Source organism: Perna viridis, chromosome 14 (genome assembly GCF_037379345.1).
Source record: "Perna viridis isolate PV_CMFRI_1.1 ecotype Kerala chromosome 14, ASM3737934v1, whole genome shotgun sequence".
Lineage (NCBI taxonomy): Eukaryota > Metazoa > Mollusca > Bivalvia > Mytilida > Mytilidae > Perna > Perna viridis.
Window position 1 is genome coordinate 22333919 of NC_142458.1, and position 19410 is coordinate 22353328.

Consider the following 19410-nt stretch of genomic DNA (forward strand, 5'->3'; position numbering starts at 1 on the left):
TGCCAAAAGGATAACATATTTCAGGAAAGGCATCCTTACACAAAGGTTGAAATAAAGTTGTGTGCACGACGAATAGAAAACCCGAAATTTTCGTGAAAGATTAATCAAGGGAACTAAGATTATAGCGGTAATCAAAAGAATGCAATCCAGGGACAAAGACCAGACATGGAAAACAGACATACACAACAAAGAACATAAAGTAACTAAAATCATATATACAAAGTAACAAAAGCAAATGAGCAACTCGGACTCCACTAAAAACTTGGAGCATGGACCAGGTGCCACGGTAGGGTAAACCTCTTCTGCATTTCTAGAAACACCAGTCGAGTTGCTCATAAAAAGTCAAGTCCGGGGTTTACAGACGAGGAAAGGAAAACTATGACACGATGAATTATATAAAATCAGCGAATTACATGATATATAATTCTATATGACTCACGAAACTTTGTCGCTTCGATTTTTACCAAATATAAAAAACTCTGCTTTTTTAGCTGAAAATGTCGGTTAAAAAAATAATGTTTCTACCAGTTTACCTCAATTTATTCTTACCTTATGGCATTTTAGCTGAAATGGGCTGTGGAGGTGGCTAAAACAGAACAACAATTATCTACTAAACAAGTTTCACCTTCTGAACACGCAAGAAACAAAGTCCTACAAAAGATATTTGAAAAACGTCGTTATATTGCTTCCTAGCAACCATCAGTGATTAGATATTTTCCCACGCAGGAGCTAGCGGTTATCCAACTGAACAATTTATTAACCTGGGGCAAATAACAAACCAATTGCAAAATAGTGTTATCTCAATAGAATATTTGATAACTCTTTGTCAATGTTCATCTATAAAAATAAGATTCAAAGACAATCAACAACTATGACTTGATGTGTCATATCAAACCAAATATGCTTCCTCTCATAGGAATGGAAAATGAAATGTGCAATTTTTCATCACCATGGTGAAAATTGTAAACATTGCTTTTTAATCTAGCCTAGCTCCAAGTGTTTGCAGTAGAACTATTTTCTATGCATTACATATTATGCAAATGTAGATAATAATCAAGTTGGTATATGCATTTATCTATTACGAAAATTACAAGAAAAATCCAACGGCAGCAGCTCTTTAAAAAAAATGCCATATTTATTCTGTCATCGACGAAAGTAATCGTTTTTTGTTTCGGTTTTTCTGTTTTGTTTGTTTGTTTTTTTTTTTTTTCGTCCTTATGTTCAACCACAAGGACCCCCACTATCAAATATGTAGCCCGTCTATTATATAAACACGAAAAAGGTGATCACAGAGTTGGGTGTCCCGCGCTTTAAATCATTTTTTGTTTTTCAACTAAAATGGAATATGTTACCTTTTACTGCTCAGCAATCAACTGACAAATGATTACTCTAAAAAACACAAGTATCACCATCAAATACTTCGATATATTCTAGTACAAAGCCTTTGTATTGGTTTAATGATTAAAAAAATACCATTTTTATACTGAAATACATCGAACTCCGGTTTATGATGTGTACGTGGTTTTAGGATTGACTTCTTATCAACAACTTAACCTTTGAGTGGCAATATAACACTTAAATGGCCTTGCATGTTATATTTTATCTATGTGTATGAATCAAAATCTTATGGAAACCTCAAGATTTAACTTATATTTTAGACCAATATAAGTATATGGCATACTAACATCAAAATTAGCAGACATATTTTTTCAAACCCGTTCCCATGGAAATCAACATTGGGTATTAACCTTAACTACCAAAGGGAAATTTTTTTTTTTTTTTTTTCAGTGGATTTTTTACATTCGAAACCATTAATGGAGACATTATGAATGTATGCCTTAGTTTGACAACTCTATGATAATAAAACAACCAGGAATTGTAAGTAGTAACCTCCATATCTTCACATACTAGGGTATTAAAAGTGTCTACAATGGTTTCCAAAAATAGTCACTTTAATTTTTCAATTTTCAAAATCCTCTTTTATGTAACTTTCAAACAAAACAGTACGAAATTGCACCCGTAGATATGTGAATACTTTAAAAAGTGAATATAACTTTCCTTGCAAAAGAAAATTATAGAAAACTACATGTAGATACGGGTTATTTTTTTTTCATTATTTTGAGAAATTTAAATAGAAACTTTGTAACCATGGTTATTTTCAAGAAAATCATTTTAATTCAGCAGGTTAAAACTGTTAGTGAAAAAGGAAACAAAAAACCAGATTTAAAACTTCAAGGGCAAAATTTCTTATTTGAAGGTCATTTAAAAGGTCATCTCCGTAACTTTTGTTTATAATCGTGCATTTTCTCGTGACCTTGACCTGATTTTTCTAAAAACAAAACACATATCTATTTTTCTCATATAATATAAAGTAAGCTGTATAATAGGTTTAATATATAGGAAGTACCTATCTACGTCTTCAATTTTTTGTAGTTTCTAATCGAAATTAACTAAAACCTAAAACCATTTTTGAAAGGTACTTCTAGACTCTTTTTGACTACGAATGTTAACATCAGTATTACATCTATGACAAATAACTGTATATTTGATATTAAAATGTAGGTCTTAATGAATGCAGAACAAAGATATTTAGTAAATTCAGTAATGGTTTCCATAGACACAACACAATTGAAACTGGCAAAGAATTAATTTTCCAGAAGTACAGTAAAACTTCTATGATATTTTTTTTATTTTTTTTATTTTTTTTTTGTCCTTACAGTGAATTATAAGACATGTGGTGATTTATTTTAATCATACATTTAAATTTAATTTTACAGTGTTGTTAAATAAGCATTTTATTTGATACCGAGATTTGTATTCTAGATATAGGGGTGGCATTTGTATCTATTCGTTAATTCTAAAATGGAAAAAGAACAGTTCTTGGTTGTATGGTATTGACAACTGAATAATCTATCGAATTAATTATACCATATTTGAAACGTTTTCGTCGTGCAATAATTTGCAAGGTCGAATTTATACGACTTTTAATTGAATAATCAAACATTCTAGCCCCGTGCAGGTCCGGGTGTTAAAAGAATAGGCCTGCAGCAGCGCTAAGCTTGTCGTAAAAGGCGACTAAATAGTGCTCAGAAACCTAGCCTTGGGCTAGGCGCTCTGCCCACAGAGCAACTGGGATGTGTGCCCCAGGTGGTGGAATGGGGTACCCCTGGCGTGTTACATGCTGGGGTTGTCAGGCTATAATACGGAAAACCTGACCGCAAACCATAGTGGTGCGCCGTGTTGGGAAAGATGCCACGTTCCTCGCACGTTAAAGAACCCTGCTGTGGTATTCGATAGGAGTAGGAACCTTTGCGCTCCGCCACGGGAGGCTAAATTGCCCGACCTTACCCATCCCCCTTTTTCCAGTGGCAATCAAAATTTGTCGACCCTATTATCCTTGTGACCCATCCTTTTTTTCATTTCATGTTCATTTTATCATCCATTTCATGTTCATTGTCTGAATATAGCTGAAATATTGCTGCTCGCACGTTAAACCCCAACAAACAAACAAACAATCAAACATTCTTATTTGCAAATTCTGTCACTCTACAAATTGGCTTGTAAATGGAAGGTATAAAGGTACGTGAAAATCCTCTTACATTTTTGAAGGGTATGCAGGGTAGAGCATTCCAGCCCATGAACTAAAAGAATTGTAATTTTATTACATTTTGTAACCGGTCGATACACCAGCTTATGAAAGAAGAAAGAGTCATGTATAATTATAGACATATTTATTTATTTCAAATAAATGGTTTACACAATGCATTGAATTTTAACTTGCATTAATGATTTATTTGAACACAGCAATAATCATTTCAATTTGATTTGAATAAAGATGGTTAGCAATTGTTATCATAGATCACCATAAGTTGAGAAAAAGAAAGTTTTTATTTGAGCATGCCTCTCCATTAATTGTTTACTTTTGTTACTTCACTTCTGGTTAGTAGTTACTGCATGCCTGTACGTTATTCCATTAAATTAACGTAATTCGATTCTGAAGTAAAATATAATGGAACCTTAGGACAAAGTAAAAATAAGCATGAAAAGTTATACCATTAAAAACAAAATACTTATATTTACAATAACAAAATGCAAACCTTTGATAAGTGCTAGAATCTCAAAACTTTATTGCTTTTGTAAAATACATATATTTTACTCAAATGATACGTTTTTTTTAAGTCGTCTATGTTGCCCCTTGTACATATTCACCTTATAATTCTCGTTATAGTGATAGTATTAAGTACACTTAAAGGACTACAGTTACATAACGATTTGAATAATAAGACGAAAAAACTCCTTTTGTTTCCTCATTTCTATGTACCTTGAATCATTCCTATCATTTGACGTGTATGCATTTTACATCATTTGCATTTAAAAATCATTGTATAGAATATTTATGGTCAATCTGGTCAAAACAGAATACACTGATAAAAGATAGAAATGCTATTGATCAAATTTAATTTCACTTACGAATTGGAAAAGTCACTTTTTGCCCAAGAGTTCCAATCGTATTTGCCCTCTATCCTGGCTGGTTCACGTACTGGTAATAAATATAAAACAACATTATATTCCTCTTTTTTAGGTTCAAAGATTTATTCCTTTCAAGCACAAAATGTATACAAAAGCACCTCATCGTAAGGTACATATCTGCTCACATTTCCGGTGTATCTATACGTATTTGCTTGCAGATTCAAGAGAACCATTATTTGAATGGTAAACAAAATCCAAGGATCAAAAGACACATTGAACAAGAACATGAAATACAATTAACATGTTCAAAAGGAAATAAACATAATGAACAACCCAGACTTCGCGTGTGGATCAGGTGCACCGGTAGAGCAAAAGTCTCCTCTGCTTTTCTAGAAACCCTGGGTCGAGATGCTCATGAAATGTCTCGTTTTGGGTAGACGGAAGAGGAAAAGAAAACTATGACACAATCGGTTCACATAGTGCAGATGGATACCATTATGATTCATGCCGAAGACCAAAATACTTCCTTAGTGATAAATTTAACCTTGTAGTGACATAACACTGCTCCAGAGGCCTAGTTGTAAGAGGTCTACCTCGGTACAAAAAGTCCGTGTGCTTTCGGAAAGCTCTGGCATAAACACAGAGTTATAATATGAAAACTCCAAACACTTGTACTAAAGATACGGCGCCACAGATGATAGGAAAGTTGGTAATATGGAATACGACGTCAAAGGATTGTTGTAAAGGTTTCCTCGATTTATAAAATAGGTCAAGATATGAGGCTGATTTCAACGGTCTGAAGTGTTCTCTATCGCAAGTTCTTTTGGATAGATGAGATATATAAAATCCCTGAAACTAAAATTGTTTATACACAACAAATCATCTATATTGATTTATTTCAAATAAAGGATTTTCAATGTATTGAATTTTAACTTAAATTCGACCGTGCAATTTGATTAAACGCCTATGTCTACATATGAAATACATATTCATTGGCGTTTTGTAACGCAAACTCATAATAATGTCATAACATACAACATTATCATACAAAATATATACATTGTAACTCTAGAAAATCATGGAGGTTCAGAAAAGTATAAAGTAGTCTTATAAATACAATGTTTCTAACTGATGTGCGAAGGATTCTACAGTGTTACAATGTTATAAGACTGACAGGTAAATTGTTCCATGCCCCAATGAAATGTCTCCTTATTAAATGGAACTACATAGCACCCTAGCTACAGATGACTCAGATGATCGCATGGATCTTTAAATAAAAGATCGGTCAAATATGATGGATCATTTCCAACAGGATAGTGATTCATGCATGTTAATATTTTAGAAGTAATTCGTGCTTTGTGTAAATCAAATAGTGCCTACCTAGAACTATCATACCATGAGTGATTCAGTTGGTTTACATAGTGAAAAATGCGATCAAAAGTTTTATTTAATCGGTGTTGCATCGAAACGATCAGCTACGAAGACAGCCTCATTAGAGTGAAGGGATATGTCAGCGAGAACATTTGTCCACATTGGAAGGTCTTGTCATCGTACCATTTGGAATCACATATCTGCGTTATTTGTTCGTGCATTGTATTCTTTGCTGATGTTTTCTTGTACATTTTTTTATCATTTAACCTCGTATGCTAATATAATTTGTTCCTGTGAGTGTTGATGTGTTCATTTATGGTTAAGGTGTATTTTTCTTATAACTTTTATGTATCTTTGGATGATTATGAACATTACTTTGAATTTTATTCATTTGCATGACATTTTTGGATGACATCAGAATTGCTGTCATTAGCTTGTACAAACTTGTTTCACATTTATGTAGTGACCTAAAATATTATATTGATAAAAGTGATGCCATATTGATGAAAAGACGTACATGCTTCATTTCTACTTCTAACATATAATATATATTAAATTTGTTTAACTTGATTTTTATTCTTACCATTAATTTACCGACCCCTTTCACATTATCTATTATAAAATATCTCACTCACTTTCGATTGGTTTCTGTGGTTTCTCAACTTTGTTTGGTTTCTGTCTTGGTTCGGATTTATCTGTAAGAAATATAAACCGGCCACTTAATTAACACCTTGAACTTAACTCTTACATTAGAGAGTCCGAAAAAAATAATTGTCCTCAAATCCTCCTTCCCCCGTGCAGGTCCGGGTGCTAAAAGAATAGGCCTGCAGCAGCGCTAAGCTTGTCGTAAAAGGCGACTAAATAGTGCTCAAAACCCTAGCCGGGGGCTAGGGCGCTCTGCCCACAGAGCAACCGGGGTGTGTGCCCTAGGTGGTGGAATGGGGTACCCTCTGCGTGTTACACGCTGGGATTGTCAGGCTATAATATGGAAAACCTGACCGCAAACCATAGTGGTGCACCGTGTTGGGAAAGATGCCACGTTTCTCCCACGTTATAAAAAACCTACTGTGATATTCTCCCGGAGTAGGAACCATAGGGCTCCGCCACAGGAGGCTAAATTTCCCGACCCTACCCACCTCTCCCTATTTTCATTGGCAATCAAAATTTGTCGACCCCATTGTCCTTGTGTCCCATCCCTTTTTCATTTCATCATCATTTCATGTTCATTGTATCATTAATTTCATGTTCATCGCCTGACTATAGCTGCAATATTCCTGCTCGGACGTTAAACCCCAACAAACAAACAATCAAATCCTTCTTCAGTTAAAATTTTGAACAATCAAGTTGAAAAGGAAAGCTTGAACTCAAGGAATTTAGGAAAAGTTTCGGATAACTGGGCCTTGAATATCGGACGTATCACTCAAAAGTCTTGATAACTAAAGCTACGGTATACATCACTAATAAAAAAGTGTTCGTTCACCTTTCCCGCATCTGGTACCGTACACATCACGAGTTATTTTTTTTTACCTTTTAAGGATTGAATAATAATCTTGTTATATATTCAACATACCATTTAAAGCGTTGTTTTTTCGGGCATTCTTTGCGTCTGAAAAATAGGAGAATAGAGCTTTATTACCGCTTAAAATATTTATTCCAAAGATATTGATATAGATATTATTATGTCTAACGTGACTTTATATCTTTCCAATGAACATAGAATTTTAGATTTAAGACAAGTTTTAAAATAGAATATAAAACCATGGTGACACTAAACAATTAACAAATATTTAACTATATACTAAAGCTCTCAAGGAATAACACAAAACTTGGACCTTGAATTAGCAATATCCTTCACAGATAGTATATTTGCCAGTTTAAAGTTTTCATATCGCTGCCACACTCAGGAATAAGCTCCGTCCCTTTATGCAAATTAGTGCAGCTTTTATGATGTGTGATGAGATAGGTGATCATGACGTGTACTTTCTTTTTTGTTGTGCGAAATTAATAGAACTCAATACAAACAATATAACGATTTTTTACTATAAAGGCAATTCTACAAACCATTTATTCTTCCAGAACCTTTTGTACTTTTCCCACAGCAATCACGGTTATTGCTAAAATGTAAATGGAAGGACATTTTCTACACAGGGGTACATTCACTATATCAAATGTATAATTATGCGTATTTAAACTAAACACCAAAGATTAGATAAATGGACGTAAGTGTGACTCGGGAATGTGCATGAGATCTAAAAGCGTTTGGAAAGCCTGTTTGGAATTTGTTCCGGTATTTTACCTCAAACACATGAACTTGTGCATTATTCACCCAATATAGGTATTTTTACTCTAACCGGTACACGTCTAGGAGTTTGAATGTGTGTAACATTAAGGCTTAAGGCAAATTACTTTTATGTTTGAGTCCAATTTCCTGTCTTTCATTACACTCGTATTTTAATGATCTGAGTTTTTAACAAAACTACTCACAAACATCCACACATGTCAGAGAAAAGTCTATTACAGAATCCTGGAACTCTACAACATCTGTAAATCATATAAGCTAACAGACCGAGCATAGCTGCTAAAGCTATCATGGCGGGAATAAACCAAGCCAAATCTGCAGGGTCTTCTAAGAATGCTGCAGGACTTCCACTGTCGCCATTGTTACCCGTATTGGCATTGTTGTTGTTGTTATTGTTATTGTTGTTGGTATTGACAACTGTCGTTACTACTGTCGTGGTTGTCGGGTCGGTTATTACAACTCTGAATGTCGATACATCGGTTTTTGTCGGATCATCTGTATTTCTGGCTGTGAGGGTCATTTCAATAGTCTGCGGAATGGGGCTAAGCTGGGATAAATCTGAAGCAACCCGAATATTACAATCATTATCAACGGTAAAATATGGGCTGTCAAGGGAATAATGAGTTTCTGTGTGTTCATCCTTTACATCTTCGTCGGTCGATGCACATTTATGAACAACAGAACTTGCAGGAGTATTTTGTGCTACTGTCTGGTAATAAATAGCCTTACTGAAAACTGGTGGGTTATCATTTATCTCTTTGATCCTTATAACAAGTTTTGTTTGAACCGTGTGGCCTCCTTTGTCTGTAGCTGTGACAGTACAGGTGGCACTGGTTGCCTTAATGTTGTATTGGTCAAGTTCATATTCCCTTGTTTGTGTCACTTGGCCAGTGGAGGGGTCCATTGTAAAATATTTAGAATTTCTTGAGCCACAATCCATTGAGTACGTTTGCACGTCATTAATATCAACATCGTTTACAATAAATCCCGGAGCGGGCAATACTTGTCCGGCCTAAAATATTAAAAGAAAATTGGTTTATTGTCTGGAATGTTTACAAAAATCTAAGATCAATGTGGGAATAGTTTTTGTACTTTTTCTTATATTTCAACACATCAAACATAGACAAATGTGAGTATTCCAGGAAAATATGATTTATACTTGTCCGAAACAAGAGGTACACAACTTCGTTTAGCAAACCTTACCGCGCCCTCTGTGGCCTCTATTGTGTATTGAGCCTCGTGGAAACCAGTTTGCTGTTCATTTACATCTTTTACAACAATTCTGAGTTTTTTTGGTGTTGAATCTTCTCTCCCGTCATTCACTGTCACTATCATGTCACAAGTTTCTAATGATGGTGTGCTTGTCTTTAGAGTCTCATAGTTTAATGGCGTGAGGTTAGTAACTACCCCGGCTGAAATGAATTCAAGACTTTACTTAAGGCCAAAATAAAACATATCCTCTCTACTCAATTATTTCACCCTCCCCCGAAAAATTGTACATTTTTTTTTCTACATGAAGGTCAATTTCTTTCAGATTGACTACGCGCCTAATTTTAAAAAATGGTGGATGAGAATCCAGGATTATTTTTATGATGGCCTGAAGGTTGTATATCTAATCCTGATTTTCTTTACAAATAAATGCAAATAGATTTCTGTAATTCTCGCCCTGCTATTTCTATGTGAACTCATTACCCGTTTGCCTGGCCCTGGGTCGCTTATACAAAGATGACATTTTTTCCGATTTTTTGTTTAATTCATATCGAAATACATACATTAATAAAGAAAACAGAAGCTGAAAACGACATACATTTAACTATTATGTTTATTGTGCTTTATATAGTATATGACGTCATGTGCAAGGACTATAGAAAGTTACTGACAAAATGATGATCAATTATCTCACAATGAAAGATAATACTTATGTGTTATGCATTTTACTGTGTGGCCAGCATTACATCGTTTTAAGAATCTACACGAGCTACAAATATAAAATCTGTAAAAACAATAAGACTATAGGGTCCTTTCGCCAGATTGCATTTGCAGTTTAATGTTGTCGGATGAAAAAAAATTATTTATTAGCTCATCTGGCCATAGGCCCAGTGAGCTATTGCCATCACTTGGCGTCCGTCGTCTTCATCGTCGTAGTCATTAACAATTCTTCAAACATCTTCTCCTCTGAAACTACTGAATGGATTTGGATGAAACTTAATATGATTGTTCCTTAAAGTATCCTGCTTAAAATGATCGTTTGAAAATTTTATCTGTAAAAAAAACATGGTCGCCATTACTAAAAATGGAACACAGAGGTCAGACAGCAGTTTTTTTTGTTTTGTTTTTTGTTTTGTATATATCTCCAAAACCATTAGGTTTATCCAAATTCTGACACCTGGTAAAAGTGTTCACCATGATGAGATCTATCTGTGATGTAATTTTGGAGAGGATCTGTTGACCTACGTTGGAGTTATTGCCCTCTTTTGGCGATTTTGCTGTTTTTGATGTTATTACTTTCAAAAATCTTCTGCTCAGAAATTGTTATACATAATTCAATGAAAGTTTGTATTACTGTTTTAAGGGTATTCCTAACAAAATGACCGTTTGAATTTTTGATTGATGAAAAAACATGACCGCTGTTACTAAAAATAGAACATAGGAGTCAGACATTAGTTTGTGGCAAATAACTCAAAAACAGATGAATTCAGCAAAATTCTGTTGGACAGTAATAATGTTCACCATCAGAAGACGAACTTTTGCCAAAATCTTCAAAGTGATTTTTTGCCTGTTTGTAGGATTTATGGCCCCTGAAACAGATTTTGTTGTCGTTTTAATGTCTGAAACCAATTGCAAAAAAAATAATAAAAGTTCGCATAATTTGTTATGTTTTCCTCCATCAACTTATCATTTATATTTTTTATAAGTCAAAAACATGACCGTCGTTACTAAAAATAGAACATAGGGGTCATAATGCTTTTTTGCTATTTTTTTCTCAACTATAGAAGAATAAGGAAAATGGAAGCTACCCATAATTATAAACATGCTATTCTGAGTTGACGGGCAGTATTGAAATTATTTTCTAGGCACTGATCTTTTACATATTTTTTATCAGTCAAAAAAAATACGACCGTCGTTACTAAAAATAGAACATAGGGGTCATAATGCTTTTTTGCTATTTTTTCATCAACTATACAAGAATAAGGAAATGGAAGCTACCCATAATTATAAACATGATATTCTGAGTTGACGGGCAGTACAGAAATTATTTTCTATTTTTTCAAAATGGCTGCCAAATTACGACAATTTTCACCAGTTGCTCAGATTCCATCTTCATTAAACTAGGTGTTTTAAGTTGAATGGTGATGACGAAAGATTGTTCTGGACGGCCATTTTCCCGCTAATGTGTATACTTGCTTTGATTTCAACGGTGATTGATTTATAAAAAGTAAATATGTGAATATATGATATGAATGGTGATGATGAACGTTTCTGATAGCAGTGGTTTAACTTCATTTTATGTTCTTTTTTCATAAAATCTATACTGGGCTAATGCCCCTTCAGACCTGGTGAAATAACAGGGCAGAGGGGACCCCTGCCCAAATTTTTTCCAGAGGTTCTAAAAACACTTTGAAGGTATTTCCAACATTTTAAAGTGCCTAATGTATTCTTTTGAACTTACAGCATTCATCAATATATGTTCTTTTTTCAGCAATTGTTTTGTCAAACATGGTAACAAAACATGATACCTTTACTTAGGGTATGATTTGTCAGGTGAGCGATTCAGGCTCTTCGAGACCCTCTTGTTATGTTTTAGGTTTGTTTGTTTTTTTGGTTTTTTTTTCGTTTCTTTTTCTTTTTTTATTCCTTTTTACAATTTGGAAGCTTAAGACATAACTTCACAGCGTACAAAACTTACTAGTTTTATCAATAGAATATAGACTTGAACACCCAGTTTGTGCTTGACTAAAGGTTCCAGTAAATGTATGTGTGTCACCTGCATTGCCATCCGTCACATCTACGTCATAAACAGTGCGTCCAACAGTAGTGTCGCCATCTATATTTTCGTCAATGTTGACAGTCTGGAGCGTGCCTGAAGGATTACTGATAACAGGTATGTCATTGATGTCTGAAAAAAAAACATACGAGGTATATTAATAGCACAATATTGGCGTGTACATGTAAATATCTTATCCAAAACAATATGCTGCCGAAAACAAATTATACTCAATTCATGTCCTTTGCCCACATGAGCCTTTGCTTTTGTCCAATACAACGTGCTACTAATAACAATTTTCACCCAATGTATGTCCTTCGCCCACATGTACCTCTGCTTTTACCCGATACAACGTGCTACTGATAAAATATTTCCCTCAGTCCATGTCCTTCGCCCACATATACCTCTGCTTTTAACCAATACAACGTGACATACCTGTAATCTCCACTGTCAGTGTTTCAGGACCAGTAGTTCGTCGTTCATCGGTAGTTTGTATGTAAACCTCATACGGAGTTGTTTTATGGAGATCTAGGTCCTCAGTTGCAGTAATCTTACCAGCTATACAAATCACATAATACTTTGATAAGTATGACTCATTTTCACACATCAGTTTGAACTCTTTTTTCCCTGTTGCTGTTGCCTTTCGACAGAATCAACATTTACTTGTTTTTCACTGGGAGGGCACGTTTTATCATTTCCAAGTTTTGCCTATTGCTGTTTCTCCCTTGTAAATTATTTTAAACATATCATAAAATTCAAAATTTAATACTGAAGAAGTTGCACATCTTCCAGATGACTCTTAGTGCTTATTGGTATAGCCGTGGGTGGTCTTTTTTCATAGACTACTGGCTCTTTGAGGTCCCATTTTTGCATCTTGTATTGTCATTTATTCAAATGCTTGTACAATATTATGTTATATGATTTTGCTAGTAATCAAATTTCTTAAAATATCGGTCATAAAGTTCAAGTTATTGATAATTTTGACTGACACAAAATACAGTATATTTAACTATTAAACGTATTTTAGGGCTGCTCTTACTTTCTATGGTACAACATACGAACCTTAATACCATAGAGGCGCCCTGGTTTTAGGAGTAAATATTTCTGCTTAAAACCTGACAGAAAATATCGAGAGACAAATCTTAATTTTGATTTAATCAATTTGAAATTAAATTATAAGTATGGCTTTTTATTTTTGACCAAGTTATGCTCCCATAACCTTGTCAAAAATTAAAACCAATTCTAAATTATTTCCTTACTTTCAGAATTAATTTCGAACGGACATGCAGCTGGTGAACATGTCATGCTGTATCTCAAGGCAGACGTTGGAGAGTCAGCATCGGTGGCGCCAACTTGATAGATTTCGGTTCCCTGTTTTGTGGTCAATGTTGATTTTTGAACAGTGGCTGAAAATAAATACGCTAGGAATTATCTTAATATACATCATAACAAAAGTGGAATAAACCCAAATATGGTCTTCCGAATGCTATTAAATAAGGAAGGTAACTCTTTTTAAACTTATGATATATATATTTTTGTCCTTCCTCTGTTTGTTACAATGAATTTAGATTCAGTCAATAAATCAAGACAAATCCAAGATACCACAAACCTTTCTTTCGTTTAACCACTGTCAACTTACATGGTAACTCTATGCAATAAATAACAATTTCAAAGAATCATAAGTAAATTTTGAAATTGCATGAATTTATTAAAATTAAAATTAAATACTTTAATAGCGCAGGTTTTTTCTATATATTTCAATACTTACTCGGTAAACCGTTTATGGTTGGTGGCTCATTTTTTACGACATTGACAATAAATGTCCTCTCTGAAGTCAGACCATATATGTCAGTACATCTTACTTTGACCTGGTATTGTGGTTTTGTATCATAAAACATCTTGCTTTTAGAGCCGCTCAAAAGATACAAATAGAATGCTGAAAATATTTGTGTATATATCAATTATTCAGTTATAATACACGCCGTTTATATGTGTATTATAAATAGTTGTTTAAACCTTATACACCTGAAATCTCACCCCAAACACACTTAGAATATGATCGGTTGTAGTTACCAAAGTTCAACCAAAATATGGGTATATAACTTATAAAAGAAAGAAAGATTTGTCAAACAACATGTTTTAATTTCGACTGATTAATTTGGTAGCGCAGACTTTTCTTTTTGGTTTTGGTCTTAAATAATACGTTCTAGCATTAACATTTTGATAAAAACAACAACAAAAACAAAAACACTCGGGAACATAATTCAAATGAGTAAACATTACTGGTTTCGATTACATTAAAATAGGCAACGTTTCGACATGGGATTTTGATATACCATCCTTTGTCGGACATGTCTACATTGAATTTGCATCATGTTTTTTAAATAAGCTACAACACTTCAGGTATACTTACGCGAAGTGTTAGATAACTGTTTTACGATAAATATTCCATCATTAGGGCTTGATGAACCCACAACACAAGTAAATGTCTGTTTGTCTGTAACTGTCATTTGCATAAGTTGAGTCTCTGCATCGTTATTCTCCTCCACCGTTGTTGTAAAAACAGTGTTTTTAAATTCTGGTTCCTGAATGAATCAGATAATTGTAAAACTGTACTGATATCATGCAAAGGGAATTAAGTTCATCATCGTAAATAGAAATTTTTCTGTAGAATGATCTATCTTATTGCTCGGGGTTTTAGTCAAATTGAAACTATAACAACGGCAAACAGAACTTAAATTCTAACAATTCCGCTTACAACATTTAGAAATAGCAAGAAGATCGATTTGAAGTCAAAAGAGTTTGACTACTAGTAATTTTCTTTTGGATTGGAAGTGATGACGAAAGCAGCTGTCCCAATATGTGTTCTCACAATTATTTCTATATCTATATTATAATGTGGAACTACATTATGTATTTGTCATTCTTGTGTTACTCATTGTGCTTTATTGCATGTACTCACCATACTTTATTAAAGCAGTTCCTCGTGTTTTTTTAATTGTGCGAAAATAGATAATAAAAATAAAAACTAGTCGGAGCATTTTGTAACGTTGGCGTGAAATTCGGTTGCCTTGACAACGGGCGACATTTCGTTTCCGGTTTACTTGCATAATCCTGTTCAGCACAATAATCGTGTCCACTGTTCTAATTTCAAGTTCTTAGTCATGTTGGTTTCTGAGGTATCGGAACGGTCTATATCCCTTTCTATTATGAGAAACATAACGTCAATACGTGGAGGAATGACCCGGCCAGCGAAAGCTATATTTTTATATAGCCTAGCTGGCCGAGTGGTCTAGGGCGCTAGGATAGAGGATCAAATTAATGACGCATGTCACAACAAATCAATATTATACAACGTCTCAGAATGTGACAACTCTATTCACTACACTGCTCCATCGGATCAAATTGATACAGGGAAGATAACGTAAACTTATAGAAGGGTCTGAAAAATTCCCGACGATGTTAGAACTGTCAAATTTGGGAAGCAAATTTTTGTCGTTCCCTCCGCGGGACTCGAACTCGTACCGCTGTGACATCTATGGCAACACCGCCTGCACTAAGGCCAGCGCCCTAGACATTCTGAGACGTTGTATAATATTGATTTGTTGTGACATGCATCATTAATTTGATCCTCTATCCTACATAATAACACCTAGATGAACTGTCCCGTACTACCATACATCGTTTACTAAGTTTCAGCCCTAGATTAATCCTACGAGGAGGAATCACACGGCCGGCGAAGGCTATATTTTAATATAGCCTAGCTGGCCGAGTGGTCTAGGGCACTGGACTTAGTGTAGGCGGTGTTGCCATAGATGTCACAGCAGTACGAGTTCGAGTCCCGCGGAGGAACGACAAAAAATTGCTTCACAAATTTGACAGTTCTAACATCGTTGGGAATTTTTCAGATCCTTCTATAAGTTTACGTTATCTTCCCTGTATCAATTTGATCCGATGGAGCAGTGTAGTGAATAGAGTCGTCACATTCTGAGACGTTGTATAAACGTCTCAGAATGAGACGTTGTATAAGAGTCGTCACATTCTGAGACGTTGTATAATATTGATTTGTTAAAACATGCATCGTTAATTTGATCCTCTATCCTACATAATAACATCTAAATGAGCTGTCCCGTACTACCATACATCGTGTACTTAGTTACAGCCCTAGATTAATCCTACGAGGAGGAATGACCCAGCCAGCGAAAGCTATATTTTTATATAGCCTAGCTGGCCAAGTGGTCTAGGGCGCTGGACTTTGTGCTGGCGGTGGTACCACAGATGTCACAGCGGTACGAGTTCGAATCCCGCGGAGGGAACGACTAAAAATTTGCATCGCAAATTTTGCAGTTCTAACATCGTTGGTAATTCTTCAGACCTATATATATATATATATACACTCACCGTATTATTCACCACGAGAGTCAGTCTGTCAGTTACTTTGTTGTCGCACTGATCAATGACAGTGTAATCTAAGAGGTGTGTCCCGATTTCGTACTCATTCAACGTCGTCGAAATTCTGTCTGAAATACATACAGTTTTGTAACAATTTTTTTTGTCATAGTGAATGCCATGTAGTAGGTTAGAGCCTTTCTCAGACTGATCTTCTAAAGAAGCACATAATAAGTCAATCTCTTGCACACAGCCCGTCACTGAGCCTCTGTCATAATTGTTTTAAACGTATTTTATTCAATTAGATGAATTGGATTGGATAGCAGGCTTAAAGTCTATATATATATCCTCTCCATACAATTAGTGAACATACAATTAAGGAATACATATATATATCTAAAGAAGGATAACTCTATTATAGTTTTTAGAAAGATGACACCAGCGCAAATAAAACTATGACCTTCTGCATTCTTATCAAAGATATTTACTGGAATCTATTTTGAATTTTTTTTTAATTTCAAATAATTTATTATTGAAAACTCGGAATATCATAATTATCTCAGTTGAGAAAAATGTATGTTGGCCAGATCTTACCAAGTATACTTTAGTATTACACTTCTTCACAAAATAAATATCGATTGTAATGAAATTTTAGTCAAGTTTTTAAGAAATCTCAAAAAAATTATGCGCATGTATCCTTTTTTTTCAAAAAGTGCATAGGAAACGGAATTTTATTTCCGTCTCTTTCCAACTATTAAAACCTATATAAGTTGGGGTTATTTTAAATTTTAATAAATGCAATAAAATATACAGATTTAAGTCTGTCAACAAACTGAAACTACCATCAGCTTTAAGTAAATGAATCAATATGTAATAATGAAATATTTTGGTACTTTTTTCTAAAATCTTGTATTGCCAGTGTAATCTTCACATTTGTTTTTCAAACGTAAAATATTCATTTCCAGAGGCAAATTTTGCAAGATGTGATGGATCTACAATTCCATATAGACACTCTGCAGCCACAACTTCTGAAGTTGATAATGCGGACACGATATCAAAAAATGGTCTCCACAGTGGGGATAGAAAGATCCTCAGCCAGTTGGTGAAGATGCAGTTGAGATTTCAGGCTGCTAGTATTACACCTTAGCTAACAAATCCATATATTCTCTTTTCTGTTACCCATGTTAAAGTACTCAGGAGCTCCAGGATTTTCAATTTGAAAACATTAACCGAGGGACTATTCTTCGTTGATGTTGGAAGATAGTTCCGTCGGAATTTTACTATACGTTCTTATATTATCCATTTATGTTACCAGTTTACCTTCCTCCTTACATTATCCATTTAGGTTACCAGTATACTTTCCTCTGGTTAACTTCATGTCAGACAGAAGTCATACTCTCGGTGCTTTTACTGTCAAAGCTTAAATTCGTATAGTTTACAAAAGTATGAGGATTTCATCTTCTATTTTGTTTGTTTATTACGGGATTTTAAACACAAATAGGGATGGACTTAATATATGTCTTCTCCGCAGACCTATAACCGCTTTCTGATTCACCACGTATTATTCGGCTGTATAGGCTCTGCTGTACAGAGTGTGAAAAAAATTACAAGATCACAAGGCATTAGAGCAGTACTCGTTTTTGAAGGAAATATTCCTTACAGCAGTATAACAAAATGGCGGAAATATGACATTGACATTTACAATACTTACATGTTGCATCGAGTCGGTAAACTGAATTGGGATCTACGCGTTCTACTGTCAGCACTGTGTCGTCTTTATCGACGTCGGTGACGGTCAATTGGTACAAATAAACGTTCAGATTGATTGTTTTCGAGTCGAGGTATGAAACAGTTGCTGGCAAGTTTGTAAATTCTGGTTGATTATCTAAAAATAAGAAAACAATATTACTAATTTTGAGATGACCTGACGATGGTTTGGAGAAATAAACATAGTAAGATGTCACAGCTGTACGGGTGATAGCGTTCATATTATCTTATTTTTGCATGACAATAAGATAGCCTTATTTTAATTTTATTTCGGGTGTGTATTCTGAGCTAAAGACTGATTTTATATGTTTATGTATATGGGTGTGTGTGTGTGTGCGTGTGTCAATAAGATGTAAACACATTTCAAACCTTCGGATTATTACAAGTTATGCAACAAAATATCCGTTCGGACAGATATATGAAATAATCAATTGGTAATATAGTTTATCATTAGTATTTATTGGGGACAAGGATCAAATTTCAAATAAAAATTTGAGGTTTCTACTCGTCCTTCTCTCTTCCTGTCCCACTCAAAAAGCGAATCATCTTATATGATATATGTGCAGAGGCTGAAAATAAGCATTTTAAGTCGCTTATATTGATAGCGACTTCTTGCACTCGTAATTCTGTATATCACGACGGCTATTCAGACGTTAGGATACGGGTCGGACACTAAACGCAAGAACACACACTTTCTGGTACGCTATGGGTGAGTAAATATTTTCACTAACATGAATCGTGAATGTTTGTTATAGGATATGCCTGAAGTGGCACACTTACTGGGAAATTATTGGACTTGGTTTATGCCAAATGTCCAGTAGTATAAGTCAATAATGAATCAGCAGCAGTCAGTGGTTTAGACACTAAGATCACGGATCATTATTAATTAACATTTTAGTGAGAGCGGAATGTCCTTGTGGTGAATAAACTCGAAGAAACACCAAAACCTGATTAAATGTCTCTATTTATTAAAGGGAAGTGACGTCCTGCACCCATGTTTGAGACGGTTCACCTTGACGGGCCCCGTGCAGGTCCGGGTGTTAAAAGAATAGGCCTGCAGCAACGCTAAACTTGTCGTATAAGGCGACTAAATAGTGCTCAGAAACCTAGCCGGGGGCTAGGCGCTCTG

General features: G+C 34.7%; 1 protein-coding gene across 1 annotated transcript in view; it reads right to left on the reverse strand.

Moving 5' to 3' along the window:
- Window positions 1-3716: 3716 nt before the first annotated feature.
- LOC148598652 (protocadherin Fat 3-like) overlaps window positions 3717-19410 on the reverse strand; it is a 29787-nt gene continuing 14093 nt past the window's right edge. Inside the window, exons 6-19 of the mRNA XM_088561466.1 lie at window positions 18226-18399; window positions 16527-16645; window positions 14539-14710; window positions 13894-14061; window positions 13385-13531; window positions 12561-12683; window positions 12048-12257; window positions 9344-9552; window positions 8326-9152; window positions 7903-7955; window positions 7412-7447; window positions 6477-6536; window positions 4471-4540; window positions 3717-3994 (exon numbers count right to left, since the gene is read on the reverse strand). Of these exons, the coding sequence (XP_088417592.1) occupies window positions 3979-3994; window positions 4471-4540; window positions 6477-6536; window positions 7412-7447; window positions 7903-7955; window positions 8326-9152; window positions 9344-9552; window positions 12048-12257; window positions 12561-12683; window positions 13385-13531; window positions 13894-14061; window positions 14539-14710; window positions 16527-16645; window positions 18226-18399 (2384 nt within the window). The 3' untranslated portion in view covers window positions 3717-3978. The remainder of the gene's footprint in view (window positions 3995-4470; window positions 4541-6476; window positions 6537-7411; window positions 7448-7902; window positions 7956-8325; window positions 9153-9343; window positions 9553-12047; window positions 12258-12560; window positions 12684-13384; window positions 13532-13893; window positions 14062-14538; window positions 14711-16526; window positions 16646-18225; window positions 18400-19410) is intronic.